This window comes from Oncorhynchus kisutch, linkage group LG3 (assembly GCF_002021735.2).
Source record: "Oncorhynchus kisutch isolate 150728-3 linkage group LG3, Okis_V2, whole genome shotgun sequence".
Lineage (NCBI taxonomy): Eukaryota > Metazoa > Chordata > Actinopteri > Salmoniformes > Salmonidae > Oncorhynchus > Oncorhynchus kisutch.
This window is the reverse complement of record NC_034176.2, coordinates 28,089,841-28,117,504: the sequence shown is the minus strand read 5'-3', so window position 1 is coordinate 28,117,504 and position 27,664 is coordinate 28,089,841. Positions and strand designations below refer to the sequence as shown.

The following is a 27,664-nucleotide window of genomic DNA, read 5'->3' as shown; positions in this document are numbered from 1 at the left end:
CTCTACACAGTACTGTCCTGTCAATGAGCCATCTACACCCACAGTCTAGTCTGCTGACCCTGACGCTGTGTCCCCCAAACACTAATGCTCTGCTTTAGAGACAATGCTACGCTGATCCACACGACCATGGTCAAAGTGAATTTGCCATTCTGTCAACTGAGGGCCTGTTGCTGAATAATAGATGGACACCATGTGTCGGTCCGTACCACCCCTGGTTGAATGCATGGATATCTTCACTTTCAGTTCTCAGCAGGCTTAGGACTACTCCTCTATGAAAGTGAGTGTGTCATTCAGAGGAGACAGTGACACATAGTCAAAGCACAGTAAAATCACTCATTACTGCTGGTATGTTAACACTAGCCCTCTACTACTGACATTGTCATGGCGGAAGCCTGCCTGTCCCTCTCACTCCACTGTCAGAGAGCGCACACACAAACCACTGGGGCATGCTGGGAAAACCAACTGTCTTTCATTTTTCGAATCATCGAGTATCAGCTGGCGCAAGCTGGTTTAATATAATATTAATGCCTTCTGGAGACTCGACAGTGCCAGTAGAATTGTCTTCTCCATGCAGGATGCAGCATAATGCAGACGCCTCAGTGAGCATGATAATTAACCATGTAGTAGTGTTTATTTATAGTTTGTCGTCACTGCAATGGAGCTCGTCTATCATTGTTTCCTGAACTGTATACCAAAACACTTAAGGATACATCTTTTTTTAAATTTGTGTTTGGTTGAGTGGACAGCGGGGTATTATACTGGCTGTCATCAGTGTTAAGGGGGAATGTTTATAATGTAGTTGTTGGCCTGTCCAGTCTGGTGAAAGTCAATGTGCTGCTTTCAGCATGTTACTTAAGGTGGTTAATCCCTCTAATTTCACGTAGGTGCCTGAGATTAGACGGTGCAAACTAGCAGTGGTTTGGCAGGACAAACCCTACGTCAGCTCAGACGGGACCACCCACACACACACACCATGTTGTATGTAGGTCTACATGTTTATACTTGCTCCCACAAGGTATTCTGATATTAACTTTGAAACGGGAACAAGATAGGCTTTGCTGGATCCACTCTATTTTGCATATATTTGAGTTGATAACAGATTTAGCTTGGCCCTCCACTGGTTGTATATTTACCATTCTACTGAGTGTATAGGCCACACTGATTATTTGAACTGAGTCTCATTGTACAGCAGTAGCTCCTATGGAACTGAAGGCTGTGGTCCAAAGCCTCTGATGATCAAACCCCAAACAGACAGATCACGTGGAGGGGAGCTGTCCTTGGCTTAGTGATGTGAGGCAGGCTGGATGACTCCGCCCAGGGCATGGCTCAGCGCAAGCAGCTACAGACAGCATGCTGGAAGAGCACAAGGCTGGCTACCAACAGGCCTCTCTGAGAAGCAGAAGCAGGCTCCTCTAATAGGCCTGACTGTGTTTGTCCTAGTGAGTTCACTGCAGGGTTGAAATGCTTTAGGCCTAGCTGTGTCAGCAGTGAAAATAGACAAGGAAGCAGTTGTCCAGTAGCCTAATGCTCTCAAAGGCTTGATTTTAGACCTCACTTGTTGTACAGGCTGCAGGTGCTCTGTAGTGCCTTCTGCATTCAAATGTACAGCCACCTCCCAGTTTGTATTGATTCTTCCCAGGGCATGCAGGCCCCTCTAAATAATAATCTACAAGATTCAGGACAGACAGACAAGTCTTGTTTCTGTGGTTTAAGGTGAGGTGCTGAAATGCCACTGCAGTATCAAGCCACCTGCACTGGAAAGTGTCTGTTTTATGGTGCTTGTGTGTGCGTACAGCAGAGATAAGAACCAATACGAAGTTAATCTCTTATTCAAATTAGTGAAACTTGGTCCTGGCCCATGTTTCTGCTCTGATCAGAACCTGGAGGTGCTTATTTAGCGTAGTGCATGTTAATGCAGCAGCACAGCAGAGCTCTCAACCAACCCTTCCGAGCATTAGCTCAGCTACTACTAGCCTATCATTCTTAATCAGACACACATACTACTCACACCTTACAGCATTGTGCTGCTACAACATGCAGAACCACCAATCCTTCAAAACACCAGCTCTGCATCACTGACATAAATGCACTACTATAACATCTCTTTGAACAATGTGAGAAGTCTAGCTGAGATACATGCACAGTATGTTAAGTTCCAGACAGTGCTTCTACTGAACCCTGCCCATCTGATGGAATTATTCTTTATGGAGGTAAAGGCCAGCCCCCTTGCTGTGTGTGAAAGGTGTGTAGATTAAAGAGCCCAGTGTTGTACCACACATGGAACAAAGCAAGCCAGCACTGCCTCCTTGTTCAACAGAAACAAATAGTGGGCACAGCCAGCCACATACACAATCACTAGTGGTTTTGTGCGTCTGAATTAGCAGGTGAGAGAGACGGAGAGACCAACATAAGGGCCCTTTTGGAGCCTTGCCAGTTGCCCCGTGTCAGTACAATGTTCTTCTAATAGCCGGATGATGGAATCTCGCATTCTTCACTGTCTCCAGTCAGTGCTGCTGCTCCAATACCTCCAGTCTGTCTCGGCTCTACTGCTGACTCACCCAATGCTATTTTGAGCCGTCCTTTATCACAGCTCACTCTGACTGAACACACATTTCACAACTTATCTTCCCAGCTAACTTTGCCACCCCCACTGTTTATCCAGGGTCATGGAGTGTGTTTGAGTGTGTGTGTGTGATTCTGCTCACAGTCAGCCTCTCAGCAGCTAAGATTCATTCATTGAGGCTGAGCAGAGAGCCTGGAGGAGGCTGACTGTCTGACTGGGCTGATTCAGTCGCTGACATTTGAAGGTCAAAGCTCATTTGGCTTAAGGGGGAACCAGTGTCACGAAGCGAACATTTGTCGCAACGTATTTAGCCATTTTCATGTTTATTGTATTCCGTTCTTGTTAAATTGGCTGACATTGCAGCTGATTTCATTGGTGACCTGTGCTACCCAGTCACAGGTCTATGCAGAAATGTAAGCATCCTCTGCATTCTTTCTTACTCTCTCCCTCCACAGGAGGCTTTGCCATTGTGTTCCTGGTGCGGACCAACCAGGGGGTGCGCTGTGCTCTGAAGAGGATGTACGTCAACAACGAGCACGACCTGCAGGTCTGCGAGCTGGAGATCCAGATCATGGTGAGAACAGGCTCTGGGCTGGAGCCCTGCTTAGTCCGTCACTCAGTCCAACGTAGAATGCACACCTAGCTCATAGCTATATGGTGAGGCTCTTAGACAAAGGGGGCTAAGGATTGTGTGAGGTCACTGACTTGTTGGAAACCACAGGATCACTGTGCTTCTGCTATAGTGAAGCGGATGTAGAACCATAGAGCAACATTACACAAATCAAAGAAGAGGGTTGTTTTTATTCTGGAAGACGTGATATGGGAGTGTGTCAATTGCTGACTATGGAATGGGAGGGTTGACAAGACTAACTTAAACATATACAGAGAGGAGAGATGGAGGGAAGGAGCAGGAGGGTGGGTAGTAATAGTTTAATTCTTAGTCCAGTTGGAGCCTGCTGCTGAATATGTTGAATTGGCATTCAGGCAGCTAAACTCCCCCGCCCCCTTGGGCCTCCATTGCCTAACTGGAGGCCATGCTGTAAGATAACTAGCCCCTGCAGCCACACCCTGGGGGGCATAATTGGTACAGGATGCCTATCATTATTACTTCCAGCCTTTTGGCAGATCCTCATAGGCAGTAATCTAGAGCAGAACAGTACACTCAGTCAGTCCAAAAAACAAACAAAGATCACCATTGTTATGGCAGCCTGTTTGAACTTGAAAGCCAACCAGAGATGTATGAGGTTCTTTATATTCTCTAAAATATTAACCAATTGTGTGTGTTCAGAGGGACCTCGTGGGCCACAGGAACATTGTGGGTTTCCTGGACTCCAGTATAACTGCAGTGGGAGCAGGAGATGTCTGGGAGGTCCTCATCCTCATGGACTTCTGTCGTGGTAATTCTGCTCCTCTTTCCTTCTCAAGCGCTTTAGTGGTTTCATTAGTGCACAAACCTCATACCTATTTTTTTTTCCAAACCTCATAGTTTTTTTTTTCCAAACCCATTGTAAGTCCTTCCTGGTTTGTTACAGGTGGTCAGGTGGTGAACCTGATGAATCAGCGTCTGCAGACAGGCTTCACTGAGCCAGAGGTGCTGCAGATCTTCTGTGACACCTGTGAGGCCGTGGCCCGACTCCACCAGTGCAAGACGCCAATCATCCATCGAGACCTCAAGGCACAAGCACTTGTCTTCACACACACACCCTCAGTCTGCACTTTACTTACACTTTAATGGCCTCATTGGCATTATCATGGCCTTTTTTATCTGTTTTTCTTTAATACATGTCCTAGCTGCATATGTGTGTCAGCATGAGAAGTGAGACATGACGTGTATAAATATGTTAAACGCTATTCGAAGATCGTCTCAGGAGTCATCTGTGTGTCTATTTTCTCTGCAGGTGGAGAATATCCTGCTCCATGACCGGGGACACTATGTGTTGTGTGACTTTGGCAGTGCCACCAACCGCTTCCAGAACCCTCAGACAGAGGGCGTTCCACTGGTGGAGGAGGAAATCAAGAAGTGAGTGATTCTGAAGAGCTTCACCTCAACTGGAATACTGAACTCATGAGTGGTTTGATAGTTTTAGTCTAGTGAACCAACAAGTACAACAGGTTGGGATGTTGTGAGTTTAACTGTGCCAAGTGAGCCCTGTTGAGGACATTTGTCTGTGATTGAAGTCCTTCCAAAATTGGTGTGCTCCTTTCCTTTGTAAGGTACACTACTCTGTCATACCGAGCGCCAGAGATGATCAACCTCTATAATGGCACGGTCATCACTACAAAGGCAGACATCTGGGTGAGTTGGCATGCTGCTATATCACCATGAGAGATGATTACTGGTAGGGCGTTCACTCACTGCTCTAGAATGTGTGGAGAAATGGGGCAATTCAAGAGGGTACTGCAAAATGCATGTAAAAGTACAGTTTTCTTTCCCTATCATCTTAAATCACATAATTAATCATTAGATTGTTCTCTAAAAAAGGATAACCTTAATATACTTTCACTTGACAGTGTTGATGAAATAAGAATATTAATTTGCTGTGACCGTTGCCAGTTTAGACCTCGCCCCTCTTGGTTGTATCTCTTCCATACAGTATTTCGCATTATGTGGTGGTACCATTTTGGAGGACTTTCCACAGGTTGGACCAATCAAAATCAACTTGATACCCTTGTCATTTTCATCTTCAGATCCTTGGCTTTCATTGGCGATATTGGGGATCAATCTACTTTGGGGGGAGGGACTTTTCTGTGCCAATTTTAAAGGGAAAGACTCAGAAATACACAATGAAAACAGGAACAGATTGTCTTTGTGGAGGTGGATAATGAAATTCAGTCTGTTAGCTTTGTATATAAATATACAGTACCAGTAAAAAGTTTGACTATTTTCTACATTGTAGAATAATAGTGAAGACCTCAAAACTATGAAATAACACAAGGAATCGTGTAGTCCAACCCGTTAAACAAATCAAAATATATTTGAGATTCTTCATAGTAGACACCCTTTGCCTTGATGACAGCTTTGCACACTCTTGGCGTTCTCTCAACCAGCTTCACCTGGAATGCTTTTCCAACAGTCTTGAACGATTTCCCACATATGCTAAGCATTTGTTGGTTGCTTTTCCTTTACTCTGCGGTCAAACTTATCCCAAACCATCTCAATTGGGTTGAGGACAGGTGATTGTGAAGGCCAGGTAATTGTGGAGGCCAGGTCATCTGATGCAGCACTCTGTCACTCTCCTTCTTGGCCAAATAGCCCTTACACAGCCTGGAGGTGTATTGTGTTTTTGAAAAACAAATGATAGTCCCACTAAGCGCAAACCAGATGGGATGGCGTATCGCTGAAGAATGCTGTGGTAGCCATGCTGGTTGTATGCCTTGAATTCTAAATAAATCAGTGTCACCAGCAAAGCACCATCACACCACCTCCTCGCTTCACGGTGGGAACCACACATGCAGATATAATCCGTTCACCTACTCTGCATCACAAAAACACGGCGGTTGGATCCAAAAATCTCAAATTTGGACTCATCAGACTAAAGGACGGATTTCCACTGCTCTAATGTTCATTGCTCGTGTTTCTTGGCCCAAGCAAGTCTCTTCTTTATTGGTGTCCCTTAGTAGTAGTTTGTTGGCAGCAATTTGACCATCAAGGCCTAATTCACACAGTCTCCTCTGAACAGTTGATGTTGAGATGTCTGCTACTTGAACTCTGTGAAGCATTTATTTGGGCTGCAATCTGAGGTGCAGTTAACTCTAATGAACTTATCCTCTGCAGCAGAGGTAACGCTGGGTCTTCCTTTCCTGTGGCCGTCCTCATGAGAGCCAGTTTCATCATAGCGCTTGATGGTTTTTGCGACTGGACTTGAAGAAACTTTCAAAGTACTTGAAATGTTCTGGATTGACTGACATTCATGTCTTAAAGTAATGATGAACTGTTGTTTCTCTTTGCTTATTTGAGCTGTTCTTGACATAATATAGACTTGGTCTTTTAGACCTATTTGTTATCTTCTGTATACCACCCCTACCTTGTCACAACACAAATGATTGTCTCAAACACATTAAGAAGGAAATAAAGTCCAAAAATGAACATTTAACAAGGCACACCTGTTAATTCAAATGCATTCCAGGTGACTACCTCATGAAGCTGGTTGAGAGAATGCCAAGAGTGTGCAAAGCTGTCATCAAGGCAAAGGGTGGCTGCTTTGAAGAAGCTCATATAAAATATATTGATTTATTTATCACTTTTTTTTCCTATGTGTTATTTCATAGTTTTGATGTCTTCACTAAGATTCTACAATGTAGAAAATAGTTAAATAAATAACTTGAATGAGTAGCTGTGTCCAAATGACAAGAGACATGGGGTTTGGACAATTTGTTTTTCAGATGCAATTCTCTATCGAATGGACATATTTGTATAAATCTTCAATGAATGAATATTTTTATGGTTGAACACCCTACACTACACAGTTGGCTTGATGCCAAGTTAATACAAAGTGTGCTGATGCTCACTGTGCTGTGGTTCTGCAGGCTATGGGATGCCTGCTGTATAAGCTGTGCTACTTCACCCTGCCGTTTGGGGAGAGCCAGGTGGCCATCTGTGATGGCAGCTTCACTATTCCAGACAACTCCCGCTACTCCCCGGACATGCACTGCCTCATCAGTGAGTAGCCATCCTCCCCATCACCTTATACTCACTGGTCCGTGTGTGAGCGAGTCTAGGCTCTGCGCCTTGTTTTCTGTCTCTTTTTTTTCTCTGTGCCATTTCTCTCTTACACAGTCCCAAGTATTTTAGTCCAGTGAGTGACATGTATTCGTATCATCATTACCAACCATATGTTTTCTTCCATTCATCAGGATACATGCTGGAGCCTGACCCTGAGAAGAGACCAGATATCTACCAAGTGTCCCACTTCTCCTTCAGGCTTGCCGGGATAGAATGCCCTATCAGGAACGTACATGTAAGTCACCTCACCATCAGTAATGACAACTGTACTAGAAAATCTCCCTGGAGACAAAGGTTACAACCAAATATTTCAAAGGGTCATAAAGTTAAAAGGTCCTCAACAATTCAGATAATGTAATCTTACCCGTTCCTAATGTCAGGTGTAAATACATCATTGAAAGTAAGAGATATGTAAGGCACTGTACAAGAAGTTGTTTATTTTTAAACATAAGAAGCTTTCACATTTTATTAAGATGTTTTATTAATGTCTTCTCGTTTTGGAAAGCAACATAAGTGTAGTGTAAAATGCCAGACGATGGGGGAGCAGGGAGCTTTGTGATTGTTGCCAGTTGGCTGCCCTCCATCCCCTAGGCCCCTTTGCTATGCATTGATGGTGCAATGTCAGCACTCAATCATCTGACACAGCACATTTCAGACCACATTCCCAGAGAGGCATCAAAGTGGACATTCAAAGCTGATTCATGAAATCTGTTACTGATCATTGAATTGCTGAAATCATGTGTCATGCAGAAGTTTATAATGATAAAAGGGTCCTTGTTCCTGCTCTGTGACCGAAGGAAAACTTTTAAACTAGAAATGTGAGTGAAGCTTATTGATTTTAGTTGGGTAGGTTATCCAAGCATAGTACTCTAACTCTTTTCACCTTCTCAGAACTCCCCTATTCTTACAAAACTCCCCGAACCAATCAGAGCCAGTGACGCTGTGGCCAAAAAAAGTCTATCCAAAGCCAGGTGAGTGAAGAGCATGAGTATCTGGGCTTTTTTTTATAGTTAAATATGTCAAGCTCCAGCAATGATAACCTGCCTTTCCTTTCCTCTTCCAAGGCTCACAGACCCTGTCCCCACAATGGAGACCTCCATCGCACCCCGTTCACGCCCCAAAGCTGGAGGGACCCAGCCCATAGGCATCCTGCCCATCCAGCCAGCCCTCACCCCACGCAAGAGACCCAACGTGGCTGCAGGAGGGCCCCAGCCCATAGGTACGCATAAAGTACACTACCCTCTATACCACCTCTGCTTCTCAAAGCTTGAACCGTAAGGATCTGATGATGTGTGAGCTGAGGCCTGCTAGCAGTGAAAGTCTCTTATCATGTAACAAAGCACTCACCAAGATGGGCATCCTGCATTGAAATGTCCCACATCTTTGGCTGACATAACATGGCCTTGTAATCCCAGTGGTTCAATTTATTTGTCCAGCAGGATAAGGTTTGAATTCATGAGCCCTTGGTGACATTCATAGTCTATCTGTCCATATGCTTGTATGGAGACTGATAGGAGCTTCAAGCTTGTCTGTTTCAGTCCCATTGTTATGAAGTCATCCTTACACTTGAGCTCCACTACGTATTGCTTTGCCATCAGTGTCGGTTCAATGTGACGTATTACCTACTACACAGGGCCATGCTTTGCGAGCGGAGAGGAGCAGAGGGGAAGGGCATCTTATTCTATTTTCCCCTACTGTACCATGTTCATTGATTATGCATAAGTACAATATCTTTGGTCCAGTTTTTTTTTGCAAATACTCATTCAATTGTTGCTAGTGGGGTTGTACTGAATGATCCTTTAATTTTACAAGTTGCTTTTGTTTACACTGTGAACATAGTCATTCTAGCTAGTTAGAGTTTCTACTAGCTAGTATCTTCTTGATGTCATAAATCTGGATAAAAGCCTCTGCTAAATGACTAAAATGTCAAATAAGCAGTGGTGTATACTCAAGGCCATATACAACCACAATCAACTTTATTTAAATTCACAAGATAGAATGAACACGTGCATCAGAGAATTGAACCGCAGCGATTCTTGAGCTTGGACGCTGCCATTGGATGTGACGCAACGTGAGCGCGACATCGGCAGTATGGCAGCTTTCATTGATTTCAAAAGAAGCATTCCCTCAATGGCTGATGGCAATGCCAGCTGCCCAATGGCTGTAGTTTAGCAGGGCTGTTACAAGACGACCATCTTCACTGTATTACAGGTGTTTTATCCGCCACCCAGCCTGCTGCTGCTGTCCAATCGGTTCAGCAGGCATCTGCTGCACAGGCCACATCCCCACTGGCTCAGACCACCTCTTCGCAACCCATGGCCACACCCCAGCACCAGCAGGGTCTCTTCATGAAGCAGCAGGCAGCAGCCTTTTTCAACCCACATCAGCAAGTCAACCAGGTAGGCATATCTCATATCAGTCTGCTGAAGGCACTATATATTACATTGTCAACACACTCTTGTTGCCATTTGCCAATAATATGAAGTAATTTCACAATATTCCATTCACTTTCTCTAAATAGTATTAGTTGGAGACTCCTTGGTCATAAACATGGTCCCCTGTATGCTCATGCTGTGTATGTAAGGACGCCATTGTTTGTTTTGTATCCATTTATTGTCTTCCAACTTGTTTTTTATACAGAGTGCACTTTTATCAGGACCTCTGAATAACCTTGCGGTTTTGAATTAAATTGAATCAAATGGAATAACTTTGACTTTGCAGAAACTCTCCTCTGATCTGTTAAACCAGTTCACCACATGTAAATACTGTAAATGACAAATGTCATGAAAAACACAGGGCTAAGAAGGATATGTACATGTGGCGAACTGGTTTGCACTTCTCAGAGCAATAACTCATCCCAAACTTGGCCAAATGAGACAGTAGGGAGAGGTTTTCCTGAGCACTGGTTGTGTTTTTCCCACTATCCTATCCCTAAGCAGCATCAGCTGGTGCAGACCCTCTACAAACGGCAGCAGCCTCCCATGCCGGCCCCCCAGAGCTCTTTGGCTGTGCAGCCCAAAGCTAATCCTGTTGCTCCTCTGCAGCCACCAGCCGGCCCTGTGCCCCCCTCCCCCCAAACAGCAGCTCTCCCTCAGCCTGCAGCCACAGGACCTGCTGCACCCGATTCTGACTGTGACTCTGAGCCCACGGTAACCTCCCTCCCCTCTGGCAGCCTGCTGCTCTTTGGGACAGGGGGGCTAACGGGCCCTGTCCTTCTGTCTGGGCCCTTCGAATCTAGCTAATCACCTAACACGGTCTTAGTATACATTCTACATTTGAATTGGATTAGTTCCCTTTAAAATAACTGCATGTTTTATTGCTCCATGTCAAAAAAAATTGAAATACTTGCTCTTGGATTTGTCCTGTATCCTGTAAACATCAGGGCTGCAATAAGGTGCAAACAAACAATGTAAAGACTGTCATCTTTTAATCTTTTTAGTATTTTATTCTAACATCAAAGACCGATATTTCATGCTTTGCATCGTGTTCAAAGATATCCAACCAAAAAGATTAGTTTTAGAAGCTGTCTGGCTGCTTTTCCTTTCACTATGGTTAATGTCTAAGGCTGTCATGAAACATCTCTGTCCCTGGAACCTGTCACCACTCAGTTCTGTCTCTTGATTCCTGTGCTTTGTTATTTATTGTTCTGAATCTTCTAAATCCAATCTCTCAACAACAACAAATATAATCAATAACTGATCATCCTCAAGACCCTACATTGGCGCTTTGCCACTAATCAACCATGTCTTTTCACTAACCAGTAGAAGTTGTTTCAATGTGGTTTTGCAATTGTTCTGTATTTTGGGATGCAATGAAATAATATCCTCTCTTAGAGAATGGCTAATCAACCTGTATATCACCTGTAATTTTCTTCCTTCTCTCCCTGATTTTCATATTCCGTGTGATATTTTTCCTAATCTTCATGAGTCTTTCCTCCCCAGCCTCTGGCATCTGGCCGTGGGCTCCACAAGGTTGGCTCCCTGACGCCCCCCTCCTCCCCAAAGATGGGCCCCCGGGGTGGCCACAGGCGCATACTGAGCGATGTCACCCACAGTGCTGTGTTTGGGGTCCCAGTCAGCAGGTCCACCCAGCTACTGCAGGCGGCTGCAGCAGAGGCCAGCCTCAACAAGTCCAAGTAAGCTGAATGAACTAATCTCAATGAACTAACAATCAACTGTCCAATTATTCTACTGACACAGAGAGTGAGATTCAGGCCAATGTATATTAAACAGGCAACTGTATAAACATCCCCTTTATAGCCCAGTTTAACACAGGAATAAACTGTCTGTTCAATCTACAATTAACTCAATAGACTTTTAATTCACCCATATGCACAGACTCATTTGTACATAAGATAAATGAGATGGATGATTTCCTCTGTAACCTTTGTTTCCGTATGTGTGTTGTAGGTCAGCCAGCACCACCCCCTCTGGCTCCCCCTGCTCCTCCCAGCAGAGTGTGAACCAGCCAGGTGAGGGCGGTGCCCAGACAGCTCCCTTTGCACCGTCTGGCAGCTGGAACCCGTTTGGTGACGACAACTTCTCCAAGCTCACTGCTGAGGAGCTACTCAACAAGGATTTTACCAAGCTGGTCGAGAGTAAGACCACAATGCCCAATCTGCGTATACACATCTGCAAGTGCAATGGATAGGTGGTAGATAGAAAAAAGCATCAGCTCTGTTCATTTACCTAATTGTGTATGTCTTTATGACAGCTACAACAGGGGAGAGGGCCAGCCTCTCCACAGAGAACCTCATTCCAGGTCTGCAGCCTGTCTCTGCTGCTGGTGCTACAGGCAAGGCTTTCCCAGGTAAGGCTGTCCATGTTTTCAACAGCTTCCCTCCCTCTCTGTGTCATACCTACGTTATTATCCCTCCCTCATTTCTACATATTTCCCATGAGGTGTCCTCATGTGTTTTTAGGTGTTGGCTTCGTCTCTAAATCTTTAAGACAAATGTTTTCTCAATTTTTCCTCATTTACAATGTATTAATATTGGTTTGTGTAGTTGTTGGTCTAGCTTCTGTAACTTTGTAGCAAGTACGGTGTGCTTTATGTTGCGTTATGATTAGGTGTCCGTATATATACAAATCAGCTGGGCTTGACAATCTGGACCCTCTATTTCTGAAACTGTCTGCCGCCATTGTCGCAACCCCTATTACCAGCCTGTTCAACCTCTCCTTCATATCATCTGAGATCCCCAAGGATTGGAAAGCTGCCACGGTCATCCCCCTCTTCAAAGGGGGAAGACACCCTGGACCCAAACCGATATCCATCCTGCCCTGCCTAGCCAAGTCAACAAACAGATCACTGACCATCTAGAATCCCACCGTACTTTCTCCACTGTGCACCTCCGAGCCGGTCACGGGTGCACCTCAACCACGCTCAAGGTACTAAACGATATCATAACCGCCATCGAGAAAAGACAGTACTGTGCAGCCGTCTTCATTGACCTGGCCAAGGCTTTCGACTCTGTCAATCACCATATTCTTATCGGTAGCCTCGGTTTTTCTAATAACTGCCTTGCCTGGTTCACCAACTACTTTGCAGACAGAGTACAGTGTGTCAAATCGGAGGGCAAGTTGTCCGGTCCTCTGGCAGTCTCTATGGGGGTACCACAGGGTTCAATTCTCGGGCTGACTCTTTTCTCTGTATATATCAATGATGTCGCTCTTGCTGCGGGCGATTCCCTGATCCACCTCAACGCAGACGACACCATTCTGTATACTTCTGGCCCTTCCTTGGACACTGTGCTATCTAACCTCCAAACGAGCTTCAATGCCATACAATACTCCTTCCGTGGCCTCCAACTGCTCTTAAACGCTAGTAAAACCAAATGCATGCTTTTCAACTGTTCGCTGCCTGCACCCGCACGCCCAACTTGCATCACCACCCTGGATGGTCCGACCTGGAATATGTGGACATCTATAAGTACCTAGGTGTCTGGCTAGACTGCAAACTCTCCTTCCAGACTCATCTCAAACATCTCCAATCCAAAATCAAATTGAGAGTCTGCTTTCTATTTTGCAAAAAAGCCTCCTTCACTCACGCCACCAAACTTACCCTAGTAAAACTGACTATCCTACCGATCCTCGACTTCGGCGATGTCATCTACAAAATAGCTTCCAATACTCTACTCAGCAAACTGGAAGCAGTTTATCACAGTGCCATCCGTTTTGTTACTAAAGCACCTTATACCACCCACCACTGCGACCTGTATGCTGTAGTCGGCTGGCCCTCGCTACATATTCGTCGCCAGACCCACTGGCTCCAGGTCTTCTACAAGTCCATGCTAGGTAAAGCTCTGCCTTATCTCAGTTCACTGGTCACAATGGCAACACCCACCCGTAGCACGTGCTCCAGCAGGTGTATCTCACTGATCATCCTTAAAGCCAAAACCTCATTTGGCCGCCTTTCCTTCCAGTTCTCTGCTGCCTGTGACTGGAACGAATTGCAAAAATCGCTGAAGTTTTTTATTTCCCTCACCAACTTTAAACATCTGCTATCTGAGCAGCTAACCGATCGCTGCAACTGTACATAGTCCATCGGTATATAGCCCACCCAATTTACCTACCTCATCCCAAATACTGTTTTTATTTAATTTAATTTTCTGCTCTTTTGCACACCAGTATCTCTACCTGCACATGTTCATCTGCTCATTTATCACTCTAGTGTTAATCTGCTAAATTGTAATTATCCACTCCTATGGCCTATTTATTGCCTACCTCATGCCTTTTGCACACAATGTATATAGATTATTTGATTTATTTATTCTACTATGTTATTGACCTGTTTATTGTGTTGTCTGTTCACACTGCTATGCTTTATCTTGGCCAGGTCGCAGTTGCAAATGAGAACTAGTTCTCAACTAGCCTACCTGGTTAAATAAAGGTTAAAATAAATATATCGGTCCTAGAGACATCCAACTGTCCTGTGTTCTAGAAAGCCCTTCTAGACAATCAGAAACTAGTGTTCAATAATGTTGTTTATTGTGTTATCCTCAGCTCTGCTGTCCTCAATGACATCTTGTTGACTTCAATTAGATCAATAACTGTTAAAAAAATATATATAAAAAAATCAACATCATCCTCCCCCTATTCTCCTGATCGCTCTCATTCTTTCTCTCTTTCTCCCTGTGTGATGTTAAGCTGAGAGATCTGCTGACATCCTGAGTTTGGATGCAGGCTCAGAGATGTTGAGTGGCCCGGACCCCTTTAAAACACACTCCCTCTCTGACACCCCAGGTAACGCCCTTTCCCAGCATGCAACATTGTTGTGGAATGAAGTGGCAGGTTCCAGTTGTCTGTCTTTTTCAATTCTTGCACATAGACGTTCCTGAGACACTCATGTTGGTGGATTGTATACACTACATGGCCTAAAGTATGGAAACCTGCTCGTCGAACATCTCAATACAAAATAATATGAATTTGTTCCCCCTCTTTGCTGCTATAACATCCTCCACTCTTCTGGGAAGGCTTTCCATTAGATGTTGGAACATTTTTGCGGGGATTTGCTTCCATTCAGCCACGAGCATAAGTGAGGTCATGCACTGATGTTAGGCAATTATGCCTGACTCGCAGTCAGTTTTCTAATTCATCCCAAAGGTGTTCGCTGGAGTTGAGGTCAGGGCTCTATGCAGGCCAGTCGACAAACCGTTTATGTATAGACCTCGCTTTGTGCATGGGGACATTTGTCATGCTGAAACAGGAAAAGGCCTTCCCCGAACTACTGCCACAAAGTTGGAAGCACAGAATTGTCTAGAATGTCATTGTATGCTGTAGCACTAAGGGGCCTAGACTAAAACCATGAAAAACAGCCCCAGACCATTATTCCTCTTCCACCGAACTTTACAGTTGGCACTATGCAGTCAGTCATGTAGTGTTCTCCTGGCATCCGTCAAACCCAGATTCATCTGTCGGATTGCCTGGTGGTGAAGCGTGATTCATCACTCCAGATAACGCATGGCGGCAAGCGTTACACCACTCCAGCCGACGCTTGGCACTGCGCATGGTGATCTTAGGCTTGTGTGCGGCTGCTCGGCCATGGAAAACCATTTCATGAAGCTCTCGGCGAACAGTTCTTGTGCTGACGTCACTTCCAGAGGCACTTTGGAACTCGGTATTGAGTGTTGCAACCGATTTTTTGCGCTACGTGCTTCAGCACTCTGCAGTCCCTTTCTATGGGCTTGTGTGGCCTACCACTTCGTGGCTGAGCTATTGTTACTCCTAGACGTTTCCACTTCACAATAACAACACTGACTTGTAGGAAAGGTGCCATCATTGAAAGTCACAGGTCTTCTTCAGTTGGGGCGGCAGATAGCCTAGTAGTTAGAGCATTGGACTAGTAACCGAAAGGTTGCAAGATCGAATCCCCGAGCTGACAAGGTCAAACATTTTGTTCTGTCCCTGAACAAGGCAGTTAACCCACTATTCCTAGGCTGTCATTGAAAATAAGAATTTGTTCTTAACTGACTTGCCTAGTTAAATAAGGGTAAAATAAAAAAGACCATTAACAGTATGTTTGTCTGTGGAGATTGCATGGCTGTGTGCTTGATTTTGTACACCTGTCAGCAACTGAAATAGCCTAATCACTATTTTCGAGGGATATCCATATACTTTTGACCATGTAGTGTATGTCCTATAGCTCATGTCCTTTTAAAGCCATTGTTTAGATAATGACTCTGAGATTACATGGCTTTGCTCTGTCATGCTATTGTTCCTGTCCTGTTAGCGCAGTAAACGCACTCATTGATTCCCTTTCAGCTCCTATGAATAGAGACTGGATCGCCTCACACTTGTGGACCCGTGCCTCTAACTGCACTGTTGCCTGCTTACCAGAAGGACACATTCTACTTTGTAAATTGGATTGCTGTACTGTAGCCTACCTCTGGAGGTGCTGGCTTCAGAATGCCCTTGTCACTGAGAAAAGTGGGAAAGTTTCCCATCACATCTGAGCTCTTCCTTCAGTTGGTAGTTGACTGCTTTTCCAAATGGCACAGGAGCCATACACTGTCTTAGCTCAGTCTGGTCTGTGCAAAGGCCCACAGAGTGGCTCCAGTAACAGTCAGTCAGTGGGGACTGAGGGGATACAGTGCCTTACGAAAGTATTCGGCCCCCTTGAACTTTGCGACCTTTTGCCACATTTCAGGCTTCAAACATAAAGATGCAAAACTGATAGAGACATACCACAAGCGGCTTACAGCTGTAATCGCAGCAAAAGGTGGGGCTACAAAGTATTAACTTAAAGGGGCTGAATAATTTTGCACTCCCAATTTTTCCGTTTTTGATTTGTTAAAAAAGTTTGAAATATCCAATAAATGTCATTCCACTTCATGATTGTGTCCCACTTGTTGTTGATTCTTCACAAAAAAATACAGTTTTATATCTTTATGTTTGAAGCCTGAAATGTGGCAAAAGGTCGCAAAGTTCAAGGGGGCCGAATACTTTCGCAAGGCACTGTAAAAGGCAGCCTGTGGCTGTTACATAAGCAGGGTGTGGTTAATCTTCTCTGTCCTCTCCCCACTCACACATTCTTCTACACAGTGTTCTCTATCCATCAGTGCCCTAAGGAAGAGTCAACAACAGGAACTGCATCACTGCTTTTGTAACCTTTTATTTATTTGACTAGACAATTCAGTTAAGAACAAATTCTAATTTACAATGACTGCCTACATCGGCCAAACCCGGACGACGCTGGGCCAATTGTGCGCCGCACTATGGGACTCCCAATAATACAGCCTGGATTCAAACCAGGGTGTCTGTAGTGACTCCTCTAGCACTGAGATGCAGTGCCTTAGACCCCTGCGCCACTCGGAAGCCCAAATGTCTCTGTTGGGAGAGCACTGCACAGTGTCTGCAGAAGTTCACATAACCACAGGCCAGATGTAAGGACCTCCAAGCATATTTCAGAAGGGATGGTCCTATTGTCTAGTTATTCAATTTTCATAATATGTCATTCTTAAAGGGGATTAGAAAGAGAATCTGTTTCCTCACAGATCAGTGCATGCTGCTGTCTTATGATGCCAAACAAGGAGTACACCAGAGCCATACATCTAAATATGGCTCTGGAATGCACAGCTGTTGTGTCATAGCAGTTTGTTAGCATTGACCTATGACCTTTATCCCTTAGTGAAGGGGGCAAATGGGCAGCTGTGCTGTGTCATGTTCTGAGCCCACACCCCCTGCCCAAGGTCCTCTGTCCCCCCATAGCAGCCAGTCACCTGTAAGTATGTATGGAGAGGAGGTTTTGACCCAGAAGATACTCCCACACGCATGCACCTGGTTTGCACTCAGGCTGTTTGGATGTACTAACCTGCTGGAGAGGCATATATCCTGAAGACAGTTCTCCTGCTTTGTCTGTGACACACCTGGCACACCCAGCAAAGCTGACTTGATAAGGATGCCATCAGTCCGATAGTGCTGGGTGGTCCAACACTTTTTCAGTGATGAAAGTGAAGTCATGTAAGGACAGTCAGTGATGTCGGCCTAGTCTGGAACGGCGCTATGGTAGCTAACCCCTGGTATGTTTTTTTTGTATAGGCTGACATTTTGCTCTTTGAGACTGTTTGGCAATGCTTGTCTGCCATATTGAAATTAAACTGTCAACTAATGACCAAATACAGATGATATAATGACACTAGCTGCAAGTTGTTTATCTTTGTCTGTTTGATTGGATGGATTTGTATTTTGATGGTTTAAGACGATCAGGGTACACACTCCCTTTTGAAGGCATGTGGTTTCGCCGCTTCACTACCAGTTTGACATGAATGGTATTAATACAGTGGGCCCAGCTGAAATAAACCTGTCCTCTACTCAAGCATGGTCTGTGATCTCTAATATCACACTAGGGTTGATTTTGATTTTTTCCTCATCTTTTTTTATGCCCCTCTGCTGAATAGGAAAGCAAGAGGGACAGGGCTGCCTCATAGCAAAACATGACGCAGCCAGTAGAATAATGACAAATCCAAGAACTAACCGTTACTACCCCTTGTGAGCGTTACCCTTTACCAACTAATGCTCATTTTGATAGCATAATTAATTACCATGTTCTAAGTGGTACCTAAATGAGCCTTCATCTCTTTTCTCCCTCTACTCCTACTTTTGCTTATGCAAATTCTCCCTTCCTTTCCTCTCTTTATGCCTTTCTCACTCCTGGTCCTCCCTCTCCTCTTCCTGTCCCTCTGTTTGGATGGCTCACAGAGAAGCTGATTGAGGGACTGAAGTCCCCTGAGACTTGTCTGCTGCTCCCTGACCTTTTGCCCCTGGCTGACCCCTTCAGCAGCTGTGGAGAGGGCAACAGCAATGGTATCAGGCTATCCTGTTTGCATGCCTGTCTCTCCCCTTCCTGTATCCTCTCCAGATATGAGAGATGCTTCTGGTTGTTTATGAACTCATATCAGTCTCATATACTTTATTACCTGGAGCTTTTTTAATTCCTTCTGTCCTTCTCGTTCATTTCTTTATCCGACCATCTCTCCTGTTCCATTTTCAGCTGCAGCTAAGGCTGATACGTATGTGGACTCTCTGATCCTGGGTCTGGACACAGCCTCCGCCGGCCTGCCAGGTTAGTTTTTACCACTCCTCTGTATCAGACTTGAATTATGGGTAGTGTTATTACATTATTGCCATACATCAGTTGGCGTGCATGAATGAACACTCTGTGTGTGAGGTCTGTGTGTGTGCTCTGTGTGTGAGGCCACAATGCATTGGGATAACACAGGGATTTGCCTTCACTAAGATTGAGTGAGTGTTATTTCTGCCATCAATGTCATACCGGCATATCAGTCTTGATTCAGGAGCTTAGTTGTGGTTTCCTTTGTTTTAACTATTGCTTGGTGTTGAAAGGATCGGGTCATTTATCAGTAGCCTGCTCAAACATGCCCTGCCAGGCTGTGCTGACAGGTTTGCTTGCAGCAGAATATGATTCCGTCACCATTTTTTTTTTTTATTGCTGTTAATTAACAAGACTGTCTGGAATGGTTGTGACAGCGAGCGTCTCGGTTTATCGCAATGAACCGTTACTATGACGTACTCTTAAGGGTGAACAGGAAAACATTTGCAGTGTACTGTTGATTAGCAGTGCTGTTCTGCTCCAGATGAACATGAGCAAAGTGTGAATGTTTGTGTAATGGATGACATTTCCGACAGCCAGTGAAAATAGGCTGGAGCTGGGGACAAGGCAGCTACTGCTGAGCAATAGAGCATGTCTGCTGTCCCTGGGTTTGACCACTCCAGATCATTCAGTGGGCAGTTTTATTTTGCTCAGCTTTTGGTTGTAGTGGAAATCTGCTCCACTAGAGGACACTAATGGACCATGGTCCTGTCATTGGTCCAACTACTACATACAGCACAGTACCATTACTAGTCTGGGGTTTGAGCAGGGTAGTACTTGGAGGATACATTTATATTAGGAACACCTAATATTAAGTTGCAGCCCCCATTTTGACCTCAGAACTGCCTCAATTTGTCGGGGCATGGACTCTACAAGGTATCGAAAGTGTTCTACAGGCATGCTGGTCCATGTTGCTGCCAATGCTTTCCACAGTTGTCAAGTTGGCTGGATGTCCTCTGAGTGGTGGATCATGCTTGATACACACAGGAAACGTTTGATTGTGAAAAACCTAGCAGCGTTGCAGTTCTTGACACAAACCGGTGTACCTGAAACATTGTATGATAGTAGGTGCCAAGACACTTAAATATTTTGTCTTGCCCATTTTGAATGGCACACATACATAATCCATGTCTCAAGGCTTAAAACTCCTTCTTTAACATGTCTCCTCCCCTTCATATACACTGATCCGATTTTGAAGTGGATTTAACAAGTTTCATCAATAAGGGATCATAGCATTCACCTGGTCAGTCTGTCATGGAAAGAGCAGGTGTTCTTAATGTTTTGTATACTCAGTTTATAAGAGGAAGCTCAAATTTACTTTTGGTCTGAACTTTTTTCTGTGGGAAGAGGGTGAGCAAGCTTATTAACCCAATGCTTTTTTCCCTGTTTGGGCTAATGGCCTGTTTACTTTCTTTCCTTCTTCCTCCCTACATCCTGGCCCCTGTGCCCTGGCCTCTCCTCCCTCAGACCCTCTAGCTGGGGAGGACTCTCTGCTGGGCTGCTCTCTGCTCTCTCACACCTCCACCCCTGGGGTTCAAACTGTCTGTGTACCTCCATCCTCCTGCTCCTCTGCCTCCTGTCTGGATGAGCTGGCTTCTGTCTCATTTGGCACTGCCCAAGCACCTGCTGGTAAGACCCTCTCACCAGCTGTCATATACTGTACACTGAGTGTACAAAACATTAGGGACACCTTCATAATATTGAGTTGCACCCCCTTTTGCCCTCAGAACGAACAGCCTCCATATGTCAGGGCATGGACTCTACAACGTGTCAAAAGCGTTCCACAGGGATGCTGGCCCATGTTAACTCCAATGCTTCCCACAGTTATCAAGTTGGCTGGATGTCCTTTGGGTGGTGGACTGTTCTTGATACACACAGAAACTGTTGAGCCTGAAAATCCCAGCAGTGTTGCAGTTCTTGACACTAAAACCTGTGCGCCTAGCTACCATAATACTACCATACCCCATTCAAAGGCACTTACAAAAATTATTTTGCAGCATTTGCACAAGGTGCTTAATACATGAATTTGGCACTCTGAAATTCAACTACTGGAATACCTTGAAAATCAAACATCTTCTCAAGTTGGTACTTTAATTAAAATGAGATGAAAACATAAAATTATCAATTATGTTAATATTAAAAATATTAGAAAATGTATTGGTCGTGCAAATTAATTTCCAGGCAGTCTACCGAGTTTTATTTCCTCAAGTTTTGCACTCTAGTTGCCAGGAGAGCTCGCTTATTCTACCTATACTGCCACTCAGCCAGGCAGGTACAGAACTGACTGATTAGGTTCCACCAAACATCACATCAATAGCTAAAATGCTTGTCAAATGTACAGTAGATTCCTCCTGTCTGGCAGGATACTGATGTTTATGAATGAGTTTTGCCAGACTCAATCAAGGATGTAGTGGAGGGTGAGGGTAAACACCGTTTACTTACCTTTATATTTGGGAAATGGCGTTTAATCTCCCGGATTTGCCTTGTTAGCAGCACGTTCATTCACTACTCTGTCCAACGGGAAACTCCGCCTATGATGTATGATGCCGAGAGGTGAAACGAACTACCTCAGCCCAGACATAGTGGCAAGTAGCAGAGGGACGCCGCTGATAGTGGGAATTCTTTTAACATCCCTTGACTCCTGCCGTGTCAACAGACCCCCCCCCCTCAGTGTACAACTGGTAAATAGTAGCTTATATTTCAGTCAGGTGTCTAGCTAGCTAGGTAGTTCAAAGGCTCTGGCTATTAGCCAGGTAGCTAGCTGGCTAGAAGGATGAATTTAGAAGCTAATGTTGAATGAAACCTGACCTCAGCAGGGGTAGTTGACTGAAATTAAGCTAGCTGTAATCCAAAGATGGGCTACTTAAAGTTCTCATAACAAAATACCTTTTCATTATAGAGTAGTGAGACAGACAGTGGTGTGTCAAGCTGCAAAGGAGATACACAGAGAGGGGGAAGCATTGAAGCAAGCAGGAAGAGAGGTTAGTACTACAGTGGTTCCCAAACTTGGGGTCCGGGACCCATGTGGGGTGTAAATGTAAATTGTGTCTTGATCTTTTCATCTAGAATTTTTTGATATAGAATACAATATTTTTGAGTCTACGAATGGCTTTTTACACCGTCAAAATTCACTTTCATGTCATTTAGTGAAATATAAAGACAATTTAATAATATGTATACTGAACAAAAATATAAGTGCAACAATTTCAAAGATTTTACTGAGTTAGAGTTCATATAAGGAAATCATTCAACATCATCAGTAATGACTTACCACTCATATAGTAAATCAAGTGAAACCCGTATTATTGAGTTGTACCTGTAAGGTAGTGATAACTGTGACTAGAAACAATTGCATAATAGGAACTATAACAAATTGATGATCCTTGAAAGTAAATATTAGTGCTTGAAAAAGTACTTGAATTTGACTTGCACTGTCTATATGAATCCTGATCTTGCCCATTCACCCTCTGAATGGCACACATACACAATCCATGTCTCAATTGTCTCAAGGCTTAAAAATCCTTCTTTGACCTTTCTTCTCCCCTTCATCTACACTGATTTGAAGTGGATTTAACAAGTGACATCACCTGGATTCACCTGGTCAGTCTGTCATGTTTTGTACACAGTGTGTAAACGCCCCTCAGCAAGTCTGACCTCCGACTTATGTTCAGCCAAAACTAAACCTCACGCCTGCAATATCTCTCAGCTTTAACGCCCAGTCAAAACACTAAAATACATGTTCAAAGGAAAGTGACCTTTGGATGTATGATAAACTATCATATTAGTAATATCAAGATAAGCCAACTGACCTGTCTGCAGCCTGTATCAACAGCCCTTCATAGTTCAAACAGTGAGGTATTAATTTGTAGCGCTATACAGCAGCCACAGCATTGTGGGATCTTCTGCAGACCCTTGACTCATTTACAAAAGCCACATCAGATGCATGGCTTAGTACTAACGTTGTGACTGCTCTGGCCGCATCTGTCTCTGTACTCCCTGCACCCTCCCCCCACTCGCACTCTTCTGGGCTGCGCTAACCTTCCCCCTCCATCACCCCTTCACCTCCTCTCCTCCACCTGCAGACTCTGCTTACCTCATGTCGGGCTTCCAGCCACCCGAGGCTGGGGAGAAGGGCACTGAGGACGAGTTTGACCCCATCCCTGTGCTCATCTCCAAAAACTCCAACAACCAAGGTATGTAAGGTAGACCAGCAGAATGTAGATAGGGTATGGATCCACACAGATCTTCTGAAGACCAGAGTACTGTTCTGTATGAGCTGTCTCCTTCAACTCATATAACCCAAGGTGACCATGAATGAGCACAGCCATCGCTGAGAAGACCCTAGCTAACAACTTAGTTCATCACTTACACCTGATGAAAGCGACTATAGCTGGATTGCGCTGTAACCTTAGCTAGCCCTCATCCTAGCATGCTCTCACATCGGTGGGTTTCTCTTAGCTTTCTCTCATTTCACTTTTCATTGGTTGAACGTTGTCAATAAGAATTGGCAGTTCTGATCAAAGGGAGGCACCGTTCTGCAGTTGTTTTGTACAGTCTGTCAGAACAGAAGCACCAAAGGCAGAGCTTGAAGGAGTAGTTCTTCTAGAGGGTAGGACGACTTACAATATGTCCTCCCAGCACGCTTTCCCTGAAATGCTGCGGCTGCATATAGATAACCTTGGCTTACTTTCTGTATATTTCTTTTCTTCTCTTCCCTGTCCCTCATTCACCCATGTCTGCTCCTGTCATTCTGCTTTCTTCTCCGCTCTCTTTCACCGATTCTCAATTATTTGCCTTTATATGTTCTGGCCTCTGTTAAATTCTTTCTTTAAATATTACTCTCACTCCTGCTCGTTCGCCTTTCTCCCTCTTCTCTCTTCCTTGCTCCCCCCATGTCCTTGTCTCCCCCTCTCTCTCTTTCTGGCACGTTTCAGGTGGTCACTCGCGCAGCAACAGTGGCAGTTCAGAGTCCAGCATCCCCAACATGGCCCGCTCCCTTCTGCTGGTGGATCAGCTCATCGACCTCTAGGGGGGTTGGGAGAGAGAGGTCGAAGGGGCAGCGTGCAATCGTAACACGTAGGGGATGGAGAGGGGGCAGCAGAGGCACTTCTGTAGCACCTTGTGAGGTGAAATGGACTAGTGAAAACTTTCTCCGGTGTGCCTCCTTGCCCCCCCCCCCCCCCCACCATCTCTTGCTTGCCTGATACAATGGTGGCCGTTGGCATTCCCATGTTGGTGTAACAACTTTGCATTAACCCCCCACCCTGACACATTGTCTGCTTCTGTCTTGGCTGCACTAGGGTCATTATCACGCTTTCAACAATCTGTCAACATTCCTAATTGTCCTTCCATGCAGATTCAACCCCACCTCATGCACATACTGCCTGGCTTGCCCATAACCCGATTTGTCTTTGCTGGGTTCTACAATGTTTGATCACTTATACAATCCACCCCTGGCATACCTATTTGTCACAGGTCTGACCATGTAACACAACTGTACAGTGCTTCTAGCTCTCCTGGTTATCTGTATGCACTCTTCCTGTAGCAGCTATGACCATGTATAGTCTATAGAGCAAAGCAGTTGCCCTTAAGAAAAGCATATGCTGACTGAACTATCTAGAGCTGCTTGCATTGGGCATACAGGGGGGACTAATAATGACGATAAGCTGTCAGTCCTTGGTCTTCTGCGGTGTGTTTAACTGTTTTCAAACTGCTGTGATCCACTGCTGCCCCCTGGGAATGTTTGGCAGTCTGTTGTAAGATGTCTGCCATTGTAAGCTCATAAGCGCTTGTGCAATGTGCACCGTTACAGTAGACATCTGATCTCTACAGGCGTCACCAGCTGCCCCCAAACTGGCGCTGATATTCAGGTCTGGTACAACAACCATCTCCTTTACTGTGCAACCATGTTTATCTTGGCTGTGCTTTACGTAAGAGCTACAATCTGTTTATCTGAAGGTTTCCTGGGATTATTGTTCCTGTGCTGTGAATTTCCTGTGGTCCTCCTTTAAGATTATATTGAGCTGGTGCATTTTTTTCCCCCTTCCACTATGCCCTTAAGTCTAAGAATTGTCTGGAAAGGTTGCCGCAATCGTGGTATTATTCTAAATGTGTGTGATTCATTTGAATGCCTTTGTCTTTTGATCATGTGTATTCCAATAAGAACTTTATTGGGTATATTTGGGTTTGTTTGTTTCTATCCCCGGCACATTGGCAAGGTTAGCAGCTGTAAATTCAGTGTCTGCGATAGAAAAAGGGTGCCATATTGAGCATGGGAATAAGACTCGCAGGTACAACAGAAATGTGCAATGGTTATTTAATGAGTCGGTTGATATTCACCAGTGAGCCAGCAGAGCGAGAACTAGCTGCAGCTTGGGTTTTGTCTGTCTGCTTGTGTTGTGCTGGTGTAGCCATACAGTACAGGCAATCCGTTTCTCTATTTGTTCCATGTGCCTCTGCACATGTTTGTAATCATTCATATCCACCTCCCTTTTGTCCGATCTACCCATCCATCCATACCACACAAACACACACACCTTGATGTTGCTTGCCTATGATGTAATGTCCAACTTAAATCTGGACAACTCCATTCCCCACCAACTCTTATGTATATAAAACCACTGTTTCAATGTCCTCATTCTCCCTTTAAAAATGTACTGTAACTACTACTTTGAAATTGTTTTAATATTTAAAAAAATATATATGTTATGAATAAATGTGACTATTGATAGTACTATAGAATGAATGTATGAAGTGAGTCAATATGAAATATATAAAGTTCATAACAAGTACATATACTTGAATGAAAAAAATGTATTTCTGTGTATTATTTATGAAGCTGTATTTAAGAGTACTACCATCCTGTCCCTCCATTTTGTTCACAGTATTTTTGTCTATCCTTCTTGGTCTTGTGGAAGATTATTTTAGCATAGTTAAAACCACGGGGCTAGTTGCTTCCCTATCTTAATTTGGTTGTGTTTCTGAGGATAGCTCTCTGCTTGTTACTTACTGTACCTTATTGAGGTATTGTCATCACACCTCATCCCTGGTTTTGACTTTTTTCTAGTTTGATTTTCATTATCTGAGCTGTAGTTTATTTAATAGCTTGAAGGGAATATATTTCTTCCAACTCTTAGAGCCCTCCCGCTGAAAACAGGGTTTATGACGGAAGGGTCTTCCTGATATCTCTGTCCCTTATTGTCCTACTCCTTTACTGTTAACCCCTAAATGTATCACAAAAGCTATCTAGCCTACCTACTTAAAAGTTAGTGCAATTAGTATAATTTGTTGCAAACAGAACACTTGTATCTTGACTCATCTTTATCCTCCTCCCAGCAAGCATAATCAGTGGATGTACCCACCCTTGATTGATCTTCTGAGGCATATCAAAATGATACAATATTTCAGAAACTGAAATGCAAACCTGTATAATGCATGTCAAAAAGTTGTTTCCATACTTGGAAAGTATACAAAGCAAAATGATACATTTCCATGATGTTACTGCTAGTATCTTTGAGATAAAACATTGTTTTACCCCTCCTCACCAAACCATCTATTGTACAGAAATTGGCCTGTGGAATCTGTAGTGTATGGACAGATAATCAGTAAAGCTACTCTTTCTTATTTATTCATTTTTCTCTCTGATATACTTGTTGTACAGTTCAGTCTACTGCAGGTTTTAGTGTAGCTAACCTATGCAATTCTACACTAGTGCTCATATTGTTCTTAGACACCAGTGTTGTATTCAGTAGAGGTCTAGCCTTGCCAGTAGAGTTTCAATTGTGTTGCTGTGAAACGGCTGTACCTAGTATGTTTGCTAGGGGAAACGGTGACAAGTATAATTTGATTAGATGTAAACTGTTGACATGAACAGCAAATGTTAATATGTGAAAGCTAAGAGTTATCTAGTGTGTACCTTCTATTTTTATGAAATAAGAAAAAAAGAAAAGGGGACCTTAAATAAACATGTAAATGTGGACATACCTAGTCTTCTCGGTGTCTTTCAGTTCACCAGTAGGAAATGTAGTTCAATATATGCTAGTGTTATGCGATGATTGGACGAGCAAGTAGCTATAGGCACAGTATGCATCCTTTGACTGGTTAACACAGTCTGTTGCTTAGTCACACACCCACATAATTCACTTCCCTAACAATGTCAAGGCTCACACTTCAGACAGCGAATGCTGTCAGTAAGGCAGCTCATAAATGCGCTAATGGCTTTCAGAGGCCTCCGCGTTTTGAAACAAAAATAAATAATTTTGCCCTATTGATCGAAACACAGTTCTCATTGACGCTACAGTATGGAAGTGCCCAATCATCCTATTACACCTTGGTGCTCACTTAGTTAAGCCACTAACACACTTAATTAACACACTGCACTCTTACATGGGGTTGAGGGCTCTCACTGACTAGAACTCACACACCTAGCTTCTTGCCTTTCAATCCAGTGGGAGGTTGAGAAGCTTAGAGCTACAGTTCTACCTCTTCTCTTACTCACACCCTGCCCAGCTCTTTGCCTTCTGAATGACTTTGAACTGTGCCCTACAATGGCTGCCACTAACCCTATACCTCTGGAGCTGCCGGCTAACTCCTGCTACCTGCACTACCAAGGTAAGACTGCCCCTGTTTCTGCCTCCCGCTCTCTTTTTGTTTCTGTGTCTGCTCCTGTCAGTCTTCTCACTCCTTCTTTCCATAGGTCCACTTCCTTCTTATCAAGTCCCTATATATTTATATAACTTACTAATTACAACCCTAAATCTGACATCATTACT

General features: G+C 44.2%; 1 protein-coding gene across 19 annotated transcripts in view; it reads left to right on the top strand.

The window, feature by feature from the left end:
- The window catches only part of LOC109879489 (AP2-associated protein kinase 1), a 45,282-nt gene that overhangs the window by 9,119 nt on the left and 8,499 nt on the right, over window positions 1–27,664 (top strand). The window contains exons 2-21 of one of the 19 annotated variants that reach the window (XR_004208856.1): window positions 3,019–3,137; window positions 3,852–3,960; window positions 4,096–4,238; window positions 4,462–4,583; window positions 4,778–4,859; window positions 7,091–7,223; window positions 7,418–7,521; window positions 8,178–8,257; window positions 8,351–8,505; window positions 9,498–9,685; window positions 10,226–10,435; window positions 11,228–11,421; window positions 11,696–11,883; window positions 12,000–12,095; window positions 14,432–14,527; window positions 18,482–18,586; window positions 18,774–18,845; window positions 20,361–20,522; window positions 22,976–23,086; window positions 23,828–24,019. Coding sequence is in view for 18 of the 19 variants with exons in the window: in XM_031820069.1 (XP_031675929.1) it covers window positions 3,019–3,137; window positions 3,852–3,960; window positions 4,096–4,238; window positions 4,462–4,583; window positions 4,778–4,859; window positions 7,091–7,223; window positions 7,418–7,521; window positions 8,178–8,257; window positions 8,351–8,505; window positions 9,498–9,685; window positions 10,226–10,435; window positions 11,228–11,421; window positions 11,696–11,883; window positions 12,000–12,095; window positions 14,432–14,527; window positions 18,482–18,586; window positions 18,774–18,845; window positions 20,361–20,522; window positions 22,976–23,086; window positions 23,828–23,922 (2,564 nt within the window). In the remaining variant the exon portion in view is untranslated. The other 18 variants (XM_031820069.1, XM_020471657.2, XM_031820073.1 and 15 more) reach the window with 18 other exon arrangements.